Source organism: Falco biarmicus, chromosome 2, assembly GCF_023638135.1.
Source record: "Falco biarmicus isolate bFalBia1 chromosome 2, bFalBia1.pri, whole genome shotgun sequence".
Classification (NCBI taxonomy): Eukaryota; Metazoa; Chordata; class Aves; order Falconiformes; family Falconidae; genus Falco; species Falco biarmicus.
Genome location: NC_079289.1, coordinates 32,437,996 through 32,456,720, shown reverse-complemented (window position 1 = coordinate 32,456,720; position 18,725 = coordinate 32,437,996). Strand labels below are relative to the sequence as shown.

Sequence of the window (18,725 nt, the reverse complement as noted above, 5' to 3'; positions counted from 1 at the left end):
CGACCCACCGGCCTTTCCTTACATTTTCTCTCCCTGCCCAGCTGAGGAGGGCAGCAATGGAGCCGCTTTGGTGGGCACCTGGCACCCATCCAGGGTTGACCTACCATAAGTGTCCATCACTGACATCTTGCATGGGACAACTACTAGCTCCCAGGGGCACATCTTACATCCTCCCCTGGCTTTGAGGGAGGCACTTGAGTTCCCTATGGCAAAACTCCCATCAGCTTCAACAGCACAGCATCAGGCCTTTTGCATCTTCTGCTGTGCTGGTTTTCAACCAGCACCATCAGGCTGCAGCAATTAGCCCATTCCTAAAACCAGTGAGGAGAAACCATGTGTGGCTACCTACGACACTGCAGCCTCTTCATCTCACCTACTTGGGGGGGCGGGGGAAGGAGGGGCTGGGGGGAAGAAAGAAAGGTTGTGTAAGTCTGAATTTAGCCACCTATCTCCTCAGACACAGCATCTGTTTCCATGCAAGCAAGAATAAAATGGTTGACTAACACACAGCTCTGCTGCTCAGCAGCTGGCCCCCAGATCCTCTTCTGTGGCACTAAATATGTCCCTGGCAAATTTAGGGACAACCTTCTCCCTGGCAAACAGAATGCTGAGATTTCAAATGAGGAATTAATGAAAATGTGCTCTTTTCCTGCTTGTTGTCCCTTTAAATTCAGTTTCCATGGAAACGGGTCTGGAGAGGCTGCCTAGAGGGAGCCATGAGAGATCTCTGCCTGGCTGCTTTCTCCTCTGGCTTGCCAGCTCCAATTGCCACCCCAATTGCCAGGTTTTTAGAGAGGTTTTTGCTGTTGTCATTTACACCTGCAATAGGAGCAATGGTTCCTTGTGGGTTCTTTCTCTAAGGAGTTCCGAGGTAGTCAGCCGTGCTGCTGTCACCTGCAGCCAGGCCGCTTGCAAGCAGAGCTCCTCTCCTTCCATTGCCCGCCCATCGCAGCGCAGGCTCGTCTAAACCTGCTGCAATGCAGCCTCACTGAAGATGTCACTTCTGTTTGAAACATCCATTCTGATGCTTTTTTCTTTTTTAAAAGTGGCCGTGGGTGTGATCTGAGTGTGCCGACTGAGCTGGGAGTGGTGGCAGAGGGACAACTTGATCATTAATTTGGTGTTTATCCTAGAGGAAAATGTGAGACCCCACCTGGAGTACTGTGTCCAAGCTCTGGGGTCCCCAGCACAAGACAGACATGCAGCTGTTACAGCAGGTCCAGAGAAGGGACTCAAAAATGGTCAGAGGGATGGAGCACCTCTCCTACAAGGAAAGGCTGAGAGTCAGGGTTGTTCAGCCTGAAGAGAAAGCTCCAGGGAGACTTCATTGTGGCATTTCAACATATAAAGAGGACTTACAAGAAAGATGGAGAAAGACTTCTTACCCAGAGCCTGTAGCGACAGGATAAGGGGCAATGGTTATGAAAGAGGGTAGGTTTATATTGGATATCAGGAAGAAATTTATGAGGGTGATGAGACACTGACACAAGTTGACCAGAGAAGTTGGTCTTCCAACTTCATTGGAAGTGTTTGAGGCCAGGTTAAATGTGTCTTTGAGCAACCCAGTTAGGTGAAGGTGTCCCTGCCCATTGCAGGATGGTTGGACTAGGCGATCTTTAAAGGTCCCTTCCGACCCCAAGCTGCAGCACAAACCAGTAGGCTGCAACAAGGCTTTTACCATCAGTCAGATTCTACTGTCTATGCTGTTTCTCCTTGCTCCAGAAACCACACCACTCCACCTCCATCCAGCCCCCACTACCACCATTCTTAGGGCTATTTAACTACCTAGTGGGAATGAGCTACAGCTGCACATCATCCATGTCAATCAAGCCACTGCCGTCCCAGCAAGGCCACAGCTGCATATTATCAATGCTAATCAACCCACTGCCTTCATTTCTCTACACCAAACCATTCTGTACTTCTGTGATTCTAGGAAAATCGTTATCTCTGAGATCATTTCTGCCAGATCCATTGCCAAGTTGTTTTATAGCAGGGTGAGGAACAGCACATATCACGGTACATGGCCTGAGAGCTTTTGGTTGCAGGTGAGGGTGCAGTGTTTCTTGGAGTTATGCTGGAGGACAGGGCTGGGTACAGACAGTCAGGTGGGATATGGCTGCACCCATACTTTCTTGGATATCCAGCAGTGCCTCTGGGTTTCTCATAGAGAGAATCCACTGTCTTGTTCTCAGAGACCTCAGGAACAAACTGTCCTATGTACTGCACAGGCAATCAGTGGAGTAAAACCCAAAAGCAAACTGTAAAGTGATGGCATTTGAGTAGATCCACCCTTTTCCCCAGTGAAAAAACCTAAGGGTCTTAGACCCATAATATTTGGGGGTCACATAGTCCCACAAATGGTGGCTATTTCTACCACAGTTGCAATACATCTGCTTCCGTTTTTGTTACCATTTGAGGAGATGCCTCTGGTGTATCTGTGAAAGCTTGTCTTAATGAAATCTGAATTTTTAGTGAAAGCTAACAGGATAAGTTTCATCCACCCTCTCAGCTGAGATCTGCAGACAAGTACAGTTCCGATGTAAAAACAAAAGTATTTTTTAAATTTAATTAATCCTAATCAGAATAGTTCAACAATAGCTGTTGTTGCTTCAGATATGCATGAAAGCATTGCCCTCCTTGGTTACCTAGATGCTTGCCTATAATTAGAAAGGCAGGCTATCCTGAGATGTAATACTGAGATCGTTTTCTGCAAGCCAGATGAGCAATGTCTTGCATACTGTACCAGAGAGATTCTCTGCTTGCTGCTGGTGTGGTCTCAGACGGAGTATGACCTTCACTGGTGGACAACCAGACTTCAAGGAGGTTGCAAACCAGTACCGGGGAGAATCCAGAGAGCAACAAGCATGGCCAGGGGTCTAGAATATATGACCTGTGAGACAAAACTGAATGAACAAGGCTGTTTAGTATAAGGGGAGGCAAACCAAAGGGATACACCTCAATGAAGGGATAAAGTAAAACTGCAGACATGAAAGCAACAAAACACTTTCCATGTCCACAGCGGGTAGAAGAGAAATAATGAGCTTAAACTGCCACAAGGGAGACAGTCCAGGCATTAGGAAAACTTTGCCAGCAATAGGGACAGAGCCATAAAACAGAGACACAGAGAGGTTATCTATGCCCAACAGCCCCGTCTCAAAGCAGAACTGGCAGATGCTTCCTCTCTCCCGACTTAAGACATTTCCAGCGTTGGAGACAGCATCCCACTATCGGACAGCCTGTTCTAGCACCTCACCCTGAATTCCCTTTGCAGAAAGCTAAGCCTAATCCTTCCCTTTCTATCCATGGTAAACGACTGACCTGCTCTTTTTTTCTGACTGTTGGGGCATACCGTGCTGCTCCGACCTCTCTCCCCTGAGCCCACCCCCCGCGCCCACAGGGGGAAACATCGTCGTGGGGGTGTCTCCTCCCTCCAGGCTGCCCCTCTCAGTTTCTCTCGATCATTTGGCACGCTGCTGCCGTTGCCCAGCATCCCGCCGCGGTAACCCTTCCCGTACAGGGTGAAAATAACCTTTCGTGGCCGCCAAGTCACACGGCTCCCCCTTGCCCGCGGCGGAGGCGGGGCGGAGACTCGAACCTGCGGCCGAAACGTAGCGGGGCCCGCCGTCTCGCCCCTCCCCCGCCGTGCTCCGTCAGCGGAGGTTTGTCCGCCGCGGGCCGCCGTCTGCCGGCTGTGCGTTGCCGGGCGGGTCCGCCGGCCGCGGGAGACGGAAGAGCTGCCCGCGTGCGCCGCCCGCTCGCGCCGTCCTCCGCCTGTGCCCGGCCGCCTGCCCCGCCATGAGCGAGAAGGGCGAGCTGGACCTCACCGGTGCCAAGCAGAACACGGGCATGTGGCTGGTGAAGGTGAGGAGCCGCCGGCGCGCCCCCGGGCCCGGCCCGGTGCGGCCTGTGGGGGCTGGGCCCCCCTCCCGTCCCCGCTCCGCAGTGCCGGGCTGGCGGCCGGCCGGGCCCCGCGGTAGAGGCCGGGCGCCGGCGCGGAACGGGGCCGTGCCCGGGGCGCGGGGGGGCCCGGGCCGCGGCGTGGGGCCGGGGCTGCCCACGTCAGGCTTGCCTGGTGTCACCGGGCAGCCGGTGCCCCCCGTCCCTTCGCCTGGGCGCCGGGGCTGGGCGGGCAGGGCGTCCGTGGTGACCGAGACACCGCGGGGAGGCCGGGTGGCTGGAGCTGCCCTTGGCTCCTGCTCTGTTAGGGCTAACAGCCGCGGTGGTACCGGCGCTTTTGTTTTCCCAGAACTCTGAGAGTTGGAGAAAGTTTTGAGTGCTCCCCAGTTCACATCCTGGTTAAAAATAAAGGAAAATAAACGCTTGTGTCGCAACAGCTCATTTTGGTGCTAGAGAAGTATAGCTATAGTGAACGTGCTATGAAAAGATACAAAGGCCACCAGATCAAACCCAAGCACCAGTTTGGGGCATGGCCATGCTCTCTGTCTGCTGCTGCTGCTAACTAGCCCACCGCTGCATGCCCACCGGCTCTGTTCTGGGGAGGGGCTTTCTATAAACGTGCCTTGGCTGCTTCTGCTGGCAACAGCAAGCATTGGCTCCGGGAAGAGGACACTCACAGCCAGCGGGGAGAATATGTGCCCTGGCCCCCTTCTAGTCCCATGTGGATGTGCCCTCGTTTTTCTAGACCCAGACATTTGTTCTGTCTGGGGAGAAATGGTTGCCTCTTCCTCCTTTGGGGATGAAGGGAACAGGCTCAGACCGTCAACTTGTGAGAACCGGTGAGGGCAGGGTAGTATCCAAATGCTGGTCCTGGGTGGTGAGGGAGTGTGACACCGTAGTACTTCAACTACCAGAAAATCTCATTGTGGCCCTTGAAAGTGGTGGGGGCATATCATTGCTTTGTTGTGCAGAATTTCTGGTTGTGAGGAGGTCGCTGCATCTGGCTTCCTCTTTTTGTACTGACACCCAAATGTCTGGTTTCGTGAAACTGTAACGAACGCTGCATAGTGCTCTAATCATAATAGCTTATCTAGGACAGTAAAAATGAAAGCTGACAGCAGAAAGCTGGAAAAGTATATCATGATACACTGAGTGGCAGGATGATAAAATTGTAGATGAAATTCACAGTTGAAAAATCAAATCAGATGTGCGTAGAGAAAAACTGCTAATTACACATACATGGGGATTGGGTCTCTGCTGATTGTGATTCAGAAGGAGGTTAGGTTTTCAGTAGATGTGGATAGCTATAAGAATGTCATGTCAAATGAGCAGATTCAACATTGGACATGATTACTAAAGATAGAACAAAAGAGAAAACATTATTGTGCCATCATATTCCCGGTACCCTGAATACTGTATGTAGTTCTGGTCTCATTCTCCCCATTGTGGAAAGTATACGGTGGATCTAGAAACAGTACAAAGGAGAGCACCAGGGATGATCTGGGGAACAAGGAATGGTGGCTGTGGAGGGGACTCTTGAAGACATTGTTGCCTTTCAGACTGTTAAGGTGATTGATTTGGAAATCTTACAGGAGTCTGAAGTAATCAGGAATGTCACAGGTGAAGAAGGAAGAAGTGAATAGGCGAAGGTGAATCGTGAAAGAGTCAGTTGGAACATGAGTATTAGGGGTGTGTCAAATGAATTCCTCTGGGGCTCAAAGCAAGCAAAGCAGGTACCATTTTGCACAATATGTAGTTAAATTTTGGAACTTGTTGCAATAGGAGTTTGTGAATGTCAAAACTTTGCAGAAGCTCAGGAAGCCATTAGACAAATTCAGGCAAGAAAATAGAATTGAGAGATCAAAAATGAGTATGCTTCCTTACCGCAAGACTGCTGAGTGGAAGATCCTAGAAATTAGAAGAGCATGCTGGGGAAATACCTTTTCTTCTTATGTTCTCCTGTTCTTCCTGAAGTATCCCTGTTGGCTGCATTTGGAGATGGGACACTGAACTTGCTTGTCCTTTAGTCTGATGTAGTTTGGTGTTTCTTGAAGCAAGCCAGGAATTTTCAGGCACATCTATGCTTACAGTTGATGCCACTCTGAGCACAGATTTAATGAGAAAACTGGACTAAAAGGAAGGCTTCAATATTACTCTTCCAATTAAGTATTAATGTAAACCTTCATGCATGTGGTCTGAACTTCTGATTTGTCTGTCTTCTTGTATGTTAATAAAAAATATTACATGGTTGTTAACACTGATAGACCGTAGCAGGGGATGTGCAGGATTTTATCTTTTGAATTCCTTGGGACCTGAGCTTGGAAACAGCCATCCTTGTCACTAGGACCTTCAGCAGACTCAGGCATGACAGTGTGTAGCACCTGTACTTTCTATCTTCACTAGCTAGGGTAATGAAGCTGAATTTATTCTTCCTCTTAGGGACAGAGCAATCAGTTCTGCTGGAATTAAAAAAAAAAAAAGAAGGCATATTTAATTTCCTTTTAGCATGTATTATGCTAGCACAGGAAGTATTCCGGAGAGACCATTTAACAGGCAATAAAAATAATGTAGTGATGGGTATTTTAGAAGTATGAGCAGTAAGAGGAGGCACCAGAAATTGAGTGAGTCACTTTAGTACAAACCCAGAAAGCAACTGGAATAATTTTTTGTGCGTTTTCAGTGAAAGCTGAGATAGGGAAATGTAAGAACTCTTGGTTATGCACTTGTAAAGTGAAGCCCGTTTAATGTTAGCCATTGGAATTGTCAATTTCTTGTTTCCTGTGTGGTAGTTTGTTGGTTTTAACCTGCTGCATTGATCTATATTTAGGAAGATGGTATCTTTGTATAATTTCTTTTTGTATGTTCAAAGGAAAATGAAAACATAGAACCTGCCATCAGCCTTACTCAGTTTCTGGTGTACATACTGCATACAGATTGCTGTATAGAGAAAGAGCTTATTTAATTTCACACAGAAGGTTGGAAGTAGTTTATTACCGGTTGAGGCTGCTTGTGTGTTTTGTTTTAAAGGTAGACAGGACGCTGAGAATAAGCTGAAAGATGCATGGAGCAGGGGCCCTTGTGTCCTACGCTACATGCAGGGTGTCTCGCGTACTGGGGCATGGGTGTCTGATGTGAATAGCAGGAAGAAAACAGCAGTCTGAAGAGGTCTTGAAGTGGTGCTATTCAGTATGTCAGATTTCTTCTCATGATTAAATTGTAATGTTTTTTTCAAGAGAAGAGTGTTCTTGCCTACAAATCCCAGAATAAAGGCCACGTGCCTCGAAAACTTTCAGTAGCCTTTCAGTGTGGCAGACAGAGTATGACTGTCCATACGCCAGCCTTTCTGTGGGTATGTACTTTTCAAAATCCTGCTGTGGGATCTTTGAAAATGCTTTCTGCTCTGTAAAAGCAGGTTGCTCTTGTTTTCTGTACATCCTTTCAAGGAGTGTAAAGTGTTTGAAAACTGATGTGTTCTCCGTAAGTTAAACTTTTATTATGCTAAAGTTAATAGAAAGTGGCAAATTAAAATGTCTACAGTGTGTAAGACCTTATTTTATCTTTCCTGTGATTGTTTACACCTTCAGCATGGAGCTACAGAGTTTAGCACATGGTTTTGGGAGTACCATCTGGTTTATACTGAAATATCTGTGTGTAGCTAAAAGTAGTCCTTTGATCACAGTCCTTCATAACTCTCTTTCTTTCTCTACATGGCCCTTGACTGTAGATAGGCCAGCAGAAAGATGATTAATTGCACTCTTTGAGACTGTTTCCCGTACAGCTGAAAGAAATGTGATTGATCTGCAGTCTCTTAATCTGAATAAATTCCCTGTCTGATTATATTATATAGCAAGTCAGTGATTTTAACAACATGAGTCCTTCACTCCTTGCCCACTTATACTGAATGTGTGTCTACTTCATTACCTGGCAATATCAATTAGATACAGATTAGGTGCGAGCAGATAAAAATATTTCCATTAAGTCAGCTGGGGCACATGTCATAGCATTTATTTTGGCTTTAGAAAGAATATGGTATCTGATTTGACATGAAATCCGCTGTAGAAAATTACCATTTGAAAACTGTGGAAAAAAATGCGTATCTCAATAGATTGTGCCAGTTCGTGGCTTTCTGTTGTGCGTGTGACGTTTTTGACCCAGCGTTAGGACTTTATGGAAACCTGGACTGACATTTAGTTTGGTTGAGCATTTGGAGGACATCTGGCTATTTCACAGTGCTTCTCACAGGGGTGCTGTGAGACCAAAGGAAAGTGCTAAGCACCAGTACCAAGATGTTTTCTGGATTTTTTTGAAGACCAGATAAATGCATGATTAGTGTTAAATTCATTTGAGCTTTAGGAAGCTAAGAGGTTGCTGTTTGTCAGCAAGTTCACGGAACAGGCTCTTCGCAACTTCAGCTGCACAGTGAAACTTGGCTTAGTTTTATTCTATGCAAGACAAAAATCAAACTACCAAGTGCCTTTTTGCAGCTTGAAACAGAAAATGCCACAGACATAGCTGAGTACATTTCTCTTTCTCACTGACTGTGTCTCACACCACTTTTCTATGTGGGCACAGATGTTTTCAGTAGCTGTGGACTGTGTGAGCCAGAATAAACTCTGCCGTACCAGTAAAGAACATTGCTGCAAAATTAAAGAATGTAGATTTGTCCTGATGTGTCATGAGCACATGAGGGAAAAAGATATAAAATTCCTGTATCGGAATGCTTGTTTCTACATGGTGTTGGAACAGTAAATGATTTTTCCTTTAACAGGTCGCTGTTTTGTTAGACACTGAGACTACTGTAGGTCTTTAAGATGGTGTTCTCCCAGCAACTGCTGCATCCTTATTGGAAAGAAAGGGTTTTATAGGAAGTAGTGGCTTCTGTTAGACTGTTTTCAGCTATTTCCTTTTGAAATAAATCTGTAATTCCCTCAATGAACATCTTAACAATTAGATTTGAATAGTCAGATGTGAGGTTGTCCTTACTGCCTCAGGTCTGTATTCCACCTCTTGATGTGCCACAGTACTTCTGCATCTAATAACTTGTGTGTAGGGGGGAAATTGCTCCAATCTCACATTTGATGTACTAATGTATCATGTTCTGTCTTTATAAAAAGCCGTAATTGAAAAGGCAGTCATAATCATTGAATGGTGGCGACAAAAACTTGTGTTCTGCAATGCTATGTGAAACATTGCACTCTGCGCTTATAACTGATTGAGATGGCTTCTGGCAAGGAAAGGTGGATATGGCTAGAACTGATGCCATGTGGTGGAGGTAGAGCAGTTCCTCATTCCTCTGGGGCTAAACTGAGAAGTTTCAAGTGCCTCACCAAGGTTGGATGCATGAACATAGGGGCTGAGCTGGAAGATCCTCTCTGGGGCAGAGCAGTGACAGCCACTAGCTCAGGCCACCTTTTGAAGTCCTGGGGAACTGTGCAGTCATAGAACTGTTCAGATTTATAGGTGTTTGTCAGTGATAGCACCATATATCAAAACAAACATTTAATCAACCTTAAGATTTCACAGAATAAATGTTGTTCGTCATCTTTAACCTTGCCTGGTCTTTAAGGAAACCCAGGATATCTCTGCTGAGCACTGGGTACATTCTCCTGGCATTACTGTCTCCAGAAAAAAGAAGTGCCGTCACTGCTGCACACAGGCGTGCATGTTTCTTCAGGTCTGGGACACATCTGGGAGTCTGAGGACTGTGGGTGTGTGGCACAGTGGCAGCAGCAAGGCGTTGAAGCTGGCTGTGGAAGTGCCAGCTGTTGGGGTCTAGGTTACCTCATAGTGAGCTGGTACTTTTTTGGCCAGAGACCGGAGAGGCAGCTTGTGATTTCAGCTCATACCGCATTGATGGGAAAAGAGGAAAAATGGGTCTGCTTTGAAAGCCAGCTTCCACGTTGTTGGTTGATTATGTAGGCGCATTACTGTCCTTCATGAGCTCACATCACCTGATGCTGCAGATGCCAAAACCTTTGTAACTCAAGGAGATTGTGTGTAGGTGAGTCAGCATCAGTGGAGCAGCTTTTATTCCTTGGATGTATCACGTTAAGCGGGGCTGCTTGTTCCTGTCCCTGCACTGACCTCTGTTTTGTGTAGCTGTTTGGGGAAATGCATTGGGGAGCTAGTTTGGTTGTTCCACCTACTAAATACAAAATCAGTACAGCTAAAACATAGAAGTCCCCCACACCTCCCAGCCATCTCAGTTTGCTCTTTCTGTATATTGACCAGCTGCACAAAGGCTTTTCCTGATAGTGTGGTGGGGTGGGGATGAGTGACTTGAGACAGATCTGCCTAGCATAGTTCTGCTGTAGGAGAAATGGACATCTGGTGGGAGTGGGACTGTGGTTTGCTGCTCAGCATGTCTGAAGTTCCCAAACTCTTAAGCCTTCCCTTCACAGCACCTTTTAGTCTCAGAGTTGTAATTGCCTAACTTCTCATCATTGTAGTGGTTTGGTTGCTGTTTTTTTTCCCCAGAGAGATGACAATTTCTAATGAATATTTAAAATTCTAGTTTTACCTGATAAAATTATTGGGACTCCTTAGTTTAAGAACATGATGCTGATCTTTTTCTGCCTTTCATGAGTGGATAATAATATTTAAGGTATTAGAATATTTTTCCTGCATTTGGAACTCTACACTGGCTTTATTTTTATGCTACATTATTCTCTTTGCTCTCCCTAACAAAATATATATATAACAGCTTGAAAAGTGGGCCCTTGTGAACGTCATGAGGTTCAACAAGGCCAAGTGCAACATCCTGCACCTGGGTCAGGGCAACTCCAGCTCTCAATACAGGCTAGGGGTTGAAGGGATTGAGAGCAGCCCTGCAGAGAAGGACTTGGGGGTACTGGTGGATGAAACCTGGATGTGAGCTAGCAATGTGTGCTTGCAGCCCAGAAGGCCAGCCATATCCTGGGCGGCATCAAAAGAAGCGTGGCCAGCAGGATGAGGGAGGTGATTTTCCTTTCTACTCTGCACTCATGAGACCCCACCTGGAGTACTGACTCTAGCCCTGAGGTCCTCAGCACAGGAAACCCATAGACCTGTTAGAGTGGGTCCAGAGGAGGGTCACAAAAATATTCAGAGAGGTGGAACACATCTCCTATAAGGAAAGGCTGAGAGAATTGGGGTTGTTCAGCCCACAGAAGAGAAGGCTCTGGGGAGACCTTATTGTGGCCTTTCAGTACTTAAAGGGAGTTTATAAGAAAGACAGGGACAAACTTTTTAGTAGGGCTTGTACCAGTAGGACAAGGGGTAATGGTTTTAAACTAAAGGGGGGTAGATTCAGACTAGCTACAAGGGAAACAATTCTGCAGTGAGGGTGGTGGTGAGACATTGGTACAGGTTGCACAGAGAAGTTGTGGATGCCCCATCAATGGAAACACTCAAGGTCAGGCTGGGTGTTTCTCTGAGCAACCTGATCAAGTAGAAGATGTCCACGGTTATTGCAGGGGGGGTGCACTAGATGGCCTTTAAAGGTCTCTTCAACCCAAACAATTCTGTGATTCAATATTGTCTACTATATTTAGGTCATACTGTATTCTGAAGAGGTAGGGTAAAAGCATTTTAAGAATTTTAAAATCTACTTTTCTTGAAATCTGTCTTGTCTTAGGTCCCCAAATACTTGTCGCAACAGTGGAATAAAGCTTCAGGAAGAGGTGAAGTGGGAAAACTAAGGATTGCCAAGTAAGCCTTTACTGTACCTTTATTGACTGCATTTTTTAGAAGAAGTTACCAGCAGTAAAATAGGTTATGTTGCACCTCTTATAATGCATAATACTGTTTCTTGCAAACACTGCATATTTCTCTGATACCTGAATGGTACTTGCTTGTATAGTAATTATGAATATAAATTTTATGAAATTACTCTAGACAGTGGTTGTATCCCATTATATGATGTTTGATTTCTTAAACCCAAGTAATATGCACATCTAACTAGAGAATGCTCTATAACTTACATGTGCTATTTTGCTGCTTCTGTTCTCAACTGCTGACACTTTTCCCATTCTTGGGCATCAGCATAACAAATTTGAGCAGCTCAGGAGTGAAGATGAGTAATAAAACTAGGATTTGAGTGTGGGTTTTTATCAGGAAAGCTAAACTTGTGGAATTAGATTATGAAAACTAAAACATTAAATATTTTCTTTTGCAGAAATCAAGGAAGAACAGAAGTAAGTAATTACTAAATACAAAGGCTGTGAATGTGTTATATTTTGAATTCTAAAAATTGTTTAGAACTTGTTTAGAACTAGTTTCTAATGTCACATTTTTTTTTGTTACACCTGTAATAAGGATTGTACCACAAAATCGGGAGGAGAGAATTCTGTTCATAATTCTGCCCATAGATTTACTGTGGGACTTTCATCAGGTCTCTTTGTTCCCTAGGTTTGTTTACCCATCTGTAAGCAGCAGTCATAGTAGCGACTTTTTCTAAACATTTTGAGATGTATTAGTGCAAAAGGCTGTCTGAGGACTAAGGAGGATGATGATAAAGTGAAAGAAGTTGGAGATGAAGGGTTGCAATTTCAGAAAGTATTCTGTCTTTTATTTGGAATTTGGTCCTACCAAATATAAAGCAACTTGAAGGTTCTGCATGCAAAGGTAACTTCTTTTATTAGCAGCCTCAGTGCGTGATAGTAACTTCCTGTATCTTTTTCAGGAGATAAGGGAAGTTGTATTAGTTAGAATTACTTCAAGTACCACTGAATAGGAAGAAGCTGGACAAAAAAATGGGAAGGAAACAAGCTGCATTTGCCATTTGATAATCTGGCCAAAATCCTTTTAAGATAAGTGGAGAGAGTTCTGCTGGAGGTTTGAATACCTCCCTAATTTTGTGACCCTCACACCAAAATCTTGATATTGATGAGACCCACAAAGTTCATTTTGCAGACCATGTAAAACCAAGCAGTAAGGAACCCAACGAGTATGTGTGCCTTCCTGGGGGCCCTGTTGCTGCATGGCAGAATGAGGCTAAGCAGGATGCACAGGAAAAGCATGTACTGCTGGTCTGAAATGTCCCTCTTCAGGTTTCTTGCTGTGTCCTGTGGCTGGGGATTCTGGTTACCCCAGTCCCCCTAGTCCCTCTTCAGCTCCTGTATTGGGTACACCATGTAAAAATAGCCAAGGAGCTGTATTTGAACCTCTCTTGGGCTGCATAAAATTCAGGAGTTCCTGGGCTAATAACACTTGTAGTATATTAGCACTTTTCCTGGAATTCAGCTGGCTGTGTGAAACATTTTAAAGCACTCCTGCTGAGCAATGTCTGAAAACTTATTATGCCTTACATTTTAATAAGTATAATCCAATTGTTCTCGTGACTTCAGGAGGAAGTAATTTACAATTTTTTAAAAGATGAGTAAATTTTAGTAAGTAAATGAAAGCTTTGAATTCTGCATTTCAACAGGAGATCAATATAGTAAGACTTTTATCCCGCTCTTTATGTTTTTGAATTGGAAATTTGCTATACTGCTTGTGTTTCCTCTCTTGTTTTCCCCATAACTCTCAAAGCTGTGCAATTGAGTCTGTTTAGTAACACTGTGGTAATTGTGACTGTTAGGTGTCATTTACTTTGAATGAAGAGCTTGCAAGCATCAATGATATTGGAGGAAAACCTACTTCAGTCAGTGCACCAAGGGAACATCCATTTCTTTTGCAAAGTGTGGGAGGACAGACCCTAACAGTGTTCACAGAAAGTTCAGTAGGTAAGTTAGAATTGAAGTTATTTGTTATGATTCCAATATACATGATTTCAATAAACTGCATTCTGTAAAGGCCATAAGACCCAGAAGTCAGATTTTGGCTCTGTTGTGTTGTTATCTGCATACGCTGTTGTACTTTTTTTGTTTCTGTCTCTCCTTATATGATTTAGCAACTAATCTAAGTTCTGCACATAGGGCTTTCATGTATGTTTCAGCTGTGAGTCTGCTGAAGAGAACAGGGAGAGTGTGGAGTGCAGTACATTGTCTATTCCCCTTTAGGTTTTTCACTGGAAAAAATGTTTTTAAGTTTCCGTGCACTTTTGGGATCAACTAATACTTTTTTGTCCTCCTTGAATTGGTGTCTGCTGTGAATATAGTTTTACAAGGATGCTGATTCTTCCTCTGTCCAGTTGAACAGATCCATTTTATCAATGAACACATCTGTTCACCACATTGAAGTACATATATGGTTTAAGTGTATTAAAGCTTAATAAGGTCATGATACCAAACAGTGCAGCAGTTGGGTTATCATTTTTCTCACTGGATTCCAGCTGTTTGGCCTGCCTTAAGTTCAGCTCAGTAGCTCTATGAGTGATTAGGATATTCAAGATCATATGTCCCAAATCACATGTTAAGCTTAAGGGACATCGTAGCGTTACACTGTATGGTAAGTTCAGCAGACTGCCTTGCATGTAACTCCTATGTGCTATAAGGTTTTTCTACTGAAATTACATGATCATGTTCTGGATGTTAGAGACAGAAGGAAGGTGTCTGCAGAGTGTACCTCTTTGTCTGCAGGTTATCTGTTTCAGGCATTTAAGTTTTGGTGTCCCCAGAAGACAAATAATAGTAATTTTTTTTTTTAATACTTCTGCCTTTTGTTGGGCAGAAACTACAGTGTGACGAGCTTCTGATTTTTTGATGTTCATAGGCTGGCAAGTAATTGCTGTGATGGCCGTGTGATGCTTTACCAAATAAGGAGGGAGAATCATAACTCACAGGACAGACTTAGAATACTTAGTAAGTTTGACCACCTCCTTCTTAAAATCTGTTTTAAAGATTTAATGGCTGAGCTTTGAGATATTACGGTACAAGGAGCTTGGCTCTCTCAGTTGTGTTACAAATACAAGCTTTTACACTACAACTTAGGCACTTTGCATTTGTTGTCCCTTTATCTGAAAGTAATGTAATTGTGTTACTGGTTTTTCACTTTAAAAAAATTGTATTGTTCTGTGTGTGACTTGCAACACTTTAAAAATACTGGCTTATAATTCATAGCTTACAAATGTGGAAAGGGAACAAATTTTCAAGAATGTTGCAAGCGTTTTAGTAGTACCTGATCCTTCTTCATTTCTCTGTGCCTGTACCTCAGAATGCTTGACAGAAGAGAGAGATTTTAGGTGTGAAGATGTGTTTAGAGTATACATTCAGTGACTTTTACATGATGCAAATCCCATGGGATTTTGCTTCCCAAGACACCTTATGATACAAAATACTGCTTCAAAAACCTCTTAACGGTAACTTGAGTTGCAGCAAGTGCAGATGCTTAACTTAAATGTGGAGTATTTGTCATCAGTTAGAATGAAAGTCATTAGAATGGGATGGCTGGAAGATGCCTGTTTATTTCTGTTTTACTGTCTCTAATGCCTGTGTCTAAAAACCTTTAGGTACTTAGAACCTGTCCAATTATTATTTAATAAATTAAAAATTTTGCATTTCTTAGCAACTAGAAAATGCTATTCAAGGACCATGGATTGCTTGAGTAGAAGTTGTTATATTAATCGGGAGCAAAGGGTAGTTAGTGAAATGAGAAATACTTGAAGCACTGAATAAGCATAGACCCTGTCAAAATTGTTTTTGTTTGAGATCAGGAAGCATAGCATGCAGTCAGTGAGTTTTCATGAAACTTGCTTAAATGCAAAACGGCTAAAATGTGTTGCTGTTGTGTTAAAGCTGGCGTTGGCAGTACAATCAAAAATAAACTTTAATGTGCTTTTCTAGTATGACTTTTTTTGGTTGTAAAGATGAATGTGACACATACATTCCAAATTCCAGTCAGATTTCATACAGACACCATGTTCCTGCAGCCGCACTCTTGTGTTTATATGTGTATTGCCAGTATGTTTTGAGCTTTATGGCCAATTTCAACAAATTTCATAGTGAATTATGGCTAGCATGACAATAGGTGTCTGAAGCATGGGACAAAACTATGTGGATATCCCAGCCGAAAGAAAGACTGCTACCCTATTTGATACCAGGAAGTCCACATAGGAAAAAATGCTGTAATTATATCAACCATGAAAAAAGACTCAATAAAAACTTACATCTTTGCACATCAGTCAATCTGCAGTATGAGATAGTCATAGGAAACTGAAATTCATTTATTCTTATGTTCACAGACCAGTATTTGTCTTCAAATTATAATTAGCATATTTTTGTGAAAATGTGATCTCGTTCCTTTTTCTTTTGTGAAGTGCACCATGTAACAGAATCAATATGCCAATTTGAGCTATGGGCCAAAGATTAAGCTGGTATGGAACTGCAGCTGGCGTTGCTAATGTGGAATCTGGAAGGATGCATTTGAGGAATTATGGAAATGAAATACAGATAAAAAAGTGCTTCATGCACTATTGATGTCAGTCAGTACCCTTCTTGAGGACTGAACTTACCTAAAATGGAGCAAATGGCATAAACCAGTTGGGTTTCTTTTGTAAAGGGTGGGGAGTTTTTTTGATTGTGGGTTTGGGGGTTTATTTTTCTGGTTTTTTTGAGCACGTTAAAAGCCCTAAGATCTATTCCGTGTGCTGTCTTCTAATCCTGGGATCCTTATGTTGTAGAGAGATGGTCTTTCAGAAAATGAGGGATGACAAAACTGCTTCTGAAATATTTTGTAATCTTGAAAGATGCTGCAGGGAGTTTACATGTTCTGGATAATTCTGCACTTCACATTGACTTGGCAGGTCACTTAAAACAAGCAAAAGAGATCAGATTTGACAAGTAATTTAATATTTTCTGCATGATGTAATTTCTAGATTTCTGAATTGGATTTTGTGTGGTTTTTGTTTTAACTGAACTTGTTTCTAATACCTGTTGAATTGGAAGAAGTACTTTAGTTCTTACATTGTAAACCTCTGCGTCTCTGGTGGTCCCATATTGGGGACAGTATTGTTAATCCACAGCAGTAGGCTCTTCTGAGGTGCCATTTGTTACGTCCAGAGTCTAATAAATTGCAGTTTCTTGGCCTTCTGTAGTTTGCACACTAGGTCTGAGCTACTATGAAGCTGGATAAAGTGGATCCCAACCCAGATACTATTAAAAATCTGGCTGTGCTGGCTTTCACACTTGATGCACTTTCTGTTTAGACTAACTGGGGTTTCTCCTGTTTCTTTTTCTGTATTTTACAACAGCTCTAATGAATATTACAGAGTAGTACAATGCACTCCAAAAATAGTAGTTGCAAAATATCTCCCTACTTCCTTTGCAAGGGAATTTGCACATGTGAGATATTGCTTTGTCTTCATTGCTGGGCAAGACCTGTGGTGGTGTTCCTGAATATCAGTTTAGCAAAGCTGTGGCTTCTGTGATGACTGCAGAGGGATCTGAAGTACAGTTGTCTCTTGCTGTGTAGGTCTTGCTGTCTAGGCTGGTTTCAGTATTATTTCTGCATTAAATATGAACTACATTCTGTTCCATAAACATCACCATATGTACATCAACAGTTGCTATGCAACAATGCTATTTGTGCTTCCAGTCACTTTATTTTATCTTTGTCATCAGCTATCATAGCTGTAATTTTTTGGGCGGGAGGAAAGGAGAGCATTTTGCTTATATTTCCATTTGTTGTATTGAACAAAATTAATTTTTCTTATGCATGTATAGCTAAGAACTATCTAGGTGCAAGTCATGGCATGACATAAGGTATATTTGGTTAAAATTGTTTTTTTCTGAGCTTCCTACTGACAGACACCCTGACATAAAGATGTGCTGTAATTTGACAGTTTCTTTCTTGGTTGAAGGAATGGGAACATGCTTTTGTTAAACATTTAACAGCAAAATTTTCTGATTGCAATTATAAATTAATTCCCTTACTGCTTTAATTGACTGTTGCTTAATTTTTTCGCCAGCAGGTAGTTTAGGATTGCTGTCCCTGAATATAAATAAAAATTGGAGCTATGTTACAGATAACGATAAAAGTTTCTTACTGAGCTAGTTCTTGGACAAATGTGCTACTAATGTGAATTGGGAAAACACAGACCTTGGCAGGCAATTGCATCCCTAACTGTAAAGGGACTGATGGGTGGAGAGGAAGGTTTTACACTGCCGGCACAAATAAATTACAAGTTATTTCTGTAAAGTAGGATGAGATGACTCATTTTATTGAAATTTTAAGTGTATCTTCACAACTCCCCCTTCATAAGTGGGATTGCCTTAATGCCTGTTTTAGTGACTTTAAATTCTTTCATGCTTGTTCCATCTTGCTGAAAGTAAAAAGTGTTTAGAGAATTCCATTGACAGAATGACTGCCAGAACTTTGTTTCTCAGCAGCGTTCATGCATGGATTGTTTCACTGTTTTGTGCTTCACAGAAGACTGCTGGCTGTTAACACTGTGTTCTTCTCCAGTTTCCTGAATCTTCTCTTCTTTCAGAATCTCAATTCATGAATTTCAGATTTTTTTGTGTTCTTGTTCAATAATACACGTAACTGCTTATATACCTTAGAACAGCTCCTTTATTCCCACACTCCTTGAATATTCTCCCTTTGTTTTGAGTTGGTTTTTTTTCCTTTATACAGCTTTTCATATATGAAAGGACCTTTTCTGAGTTTGTACATGAATCACACCTACTGTTTAATGTACAATGCACAATTGTATTCCAGTGAAAATGAATATTCAGAGGTTTGTATTCTGTATTTTGTGTATTTTGAAATACCAGATCTATCCAGACATTTAAAGAAATGTGAATGGAAGAAAGACTAATAAAAATCCTGGAAAGATGTTTCTTCCCATCATTAAATCAGTTACTTCTTTAATTACATTTAATTATTTCCAATAAAATATGCAGTGCTCAGAATCTTGATGCCTTCTATTACTACTACTAATCCTATTAGATTAATGTTTGACTTCTCAA

The 18,725-nt window shown here is 42.7% G+C and overlaps 1 protein-coding gene across 1 annotated transcript in view; it reads left to right on the top strand.

Annotated features, from left to right (window-relative positions):
• The first annotated feature begins 3,692 nt into the window (after positions 1–3,692).
• GTF2F2 (general transcription factor IIF subunit 2) overlaps positions 3,693–18,725 on the top strand; it is an 87,547-nt gene continuing 72,514 nt past the window's right edge. Inside the window, exons 1-4 of the mRNA XM_056327640.1 lie at positions 3,693–3,861; positions 11,513–11,586; positions 12,053–12,071; positions 13,457–13,601. Of these exons, the coding sequence (XP_056183615.1) occupies positions 3,796–3,861; positions 11,513–11,586; positions 12,053–12,071; positions 13,457–13,601 (304 nt within the window). The 5' untranslated portion in view covers positions 3,693–3,795. The remainder of the gene's footprint in view (positions 3,862–11,512; positions 11,587–12,052; positions 12,072–13,456; positions 13,602–18,725) is intronic.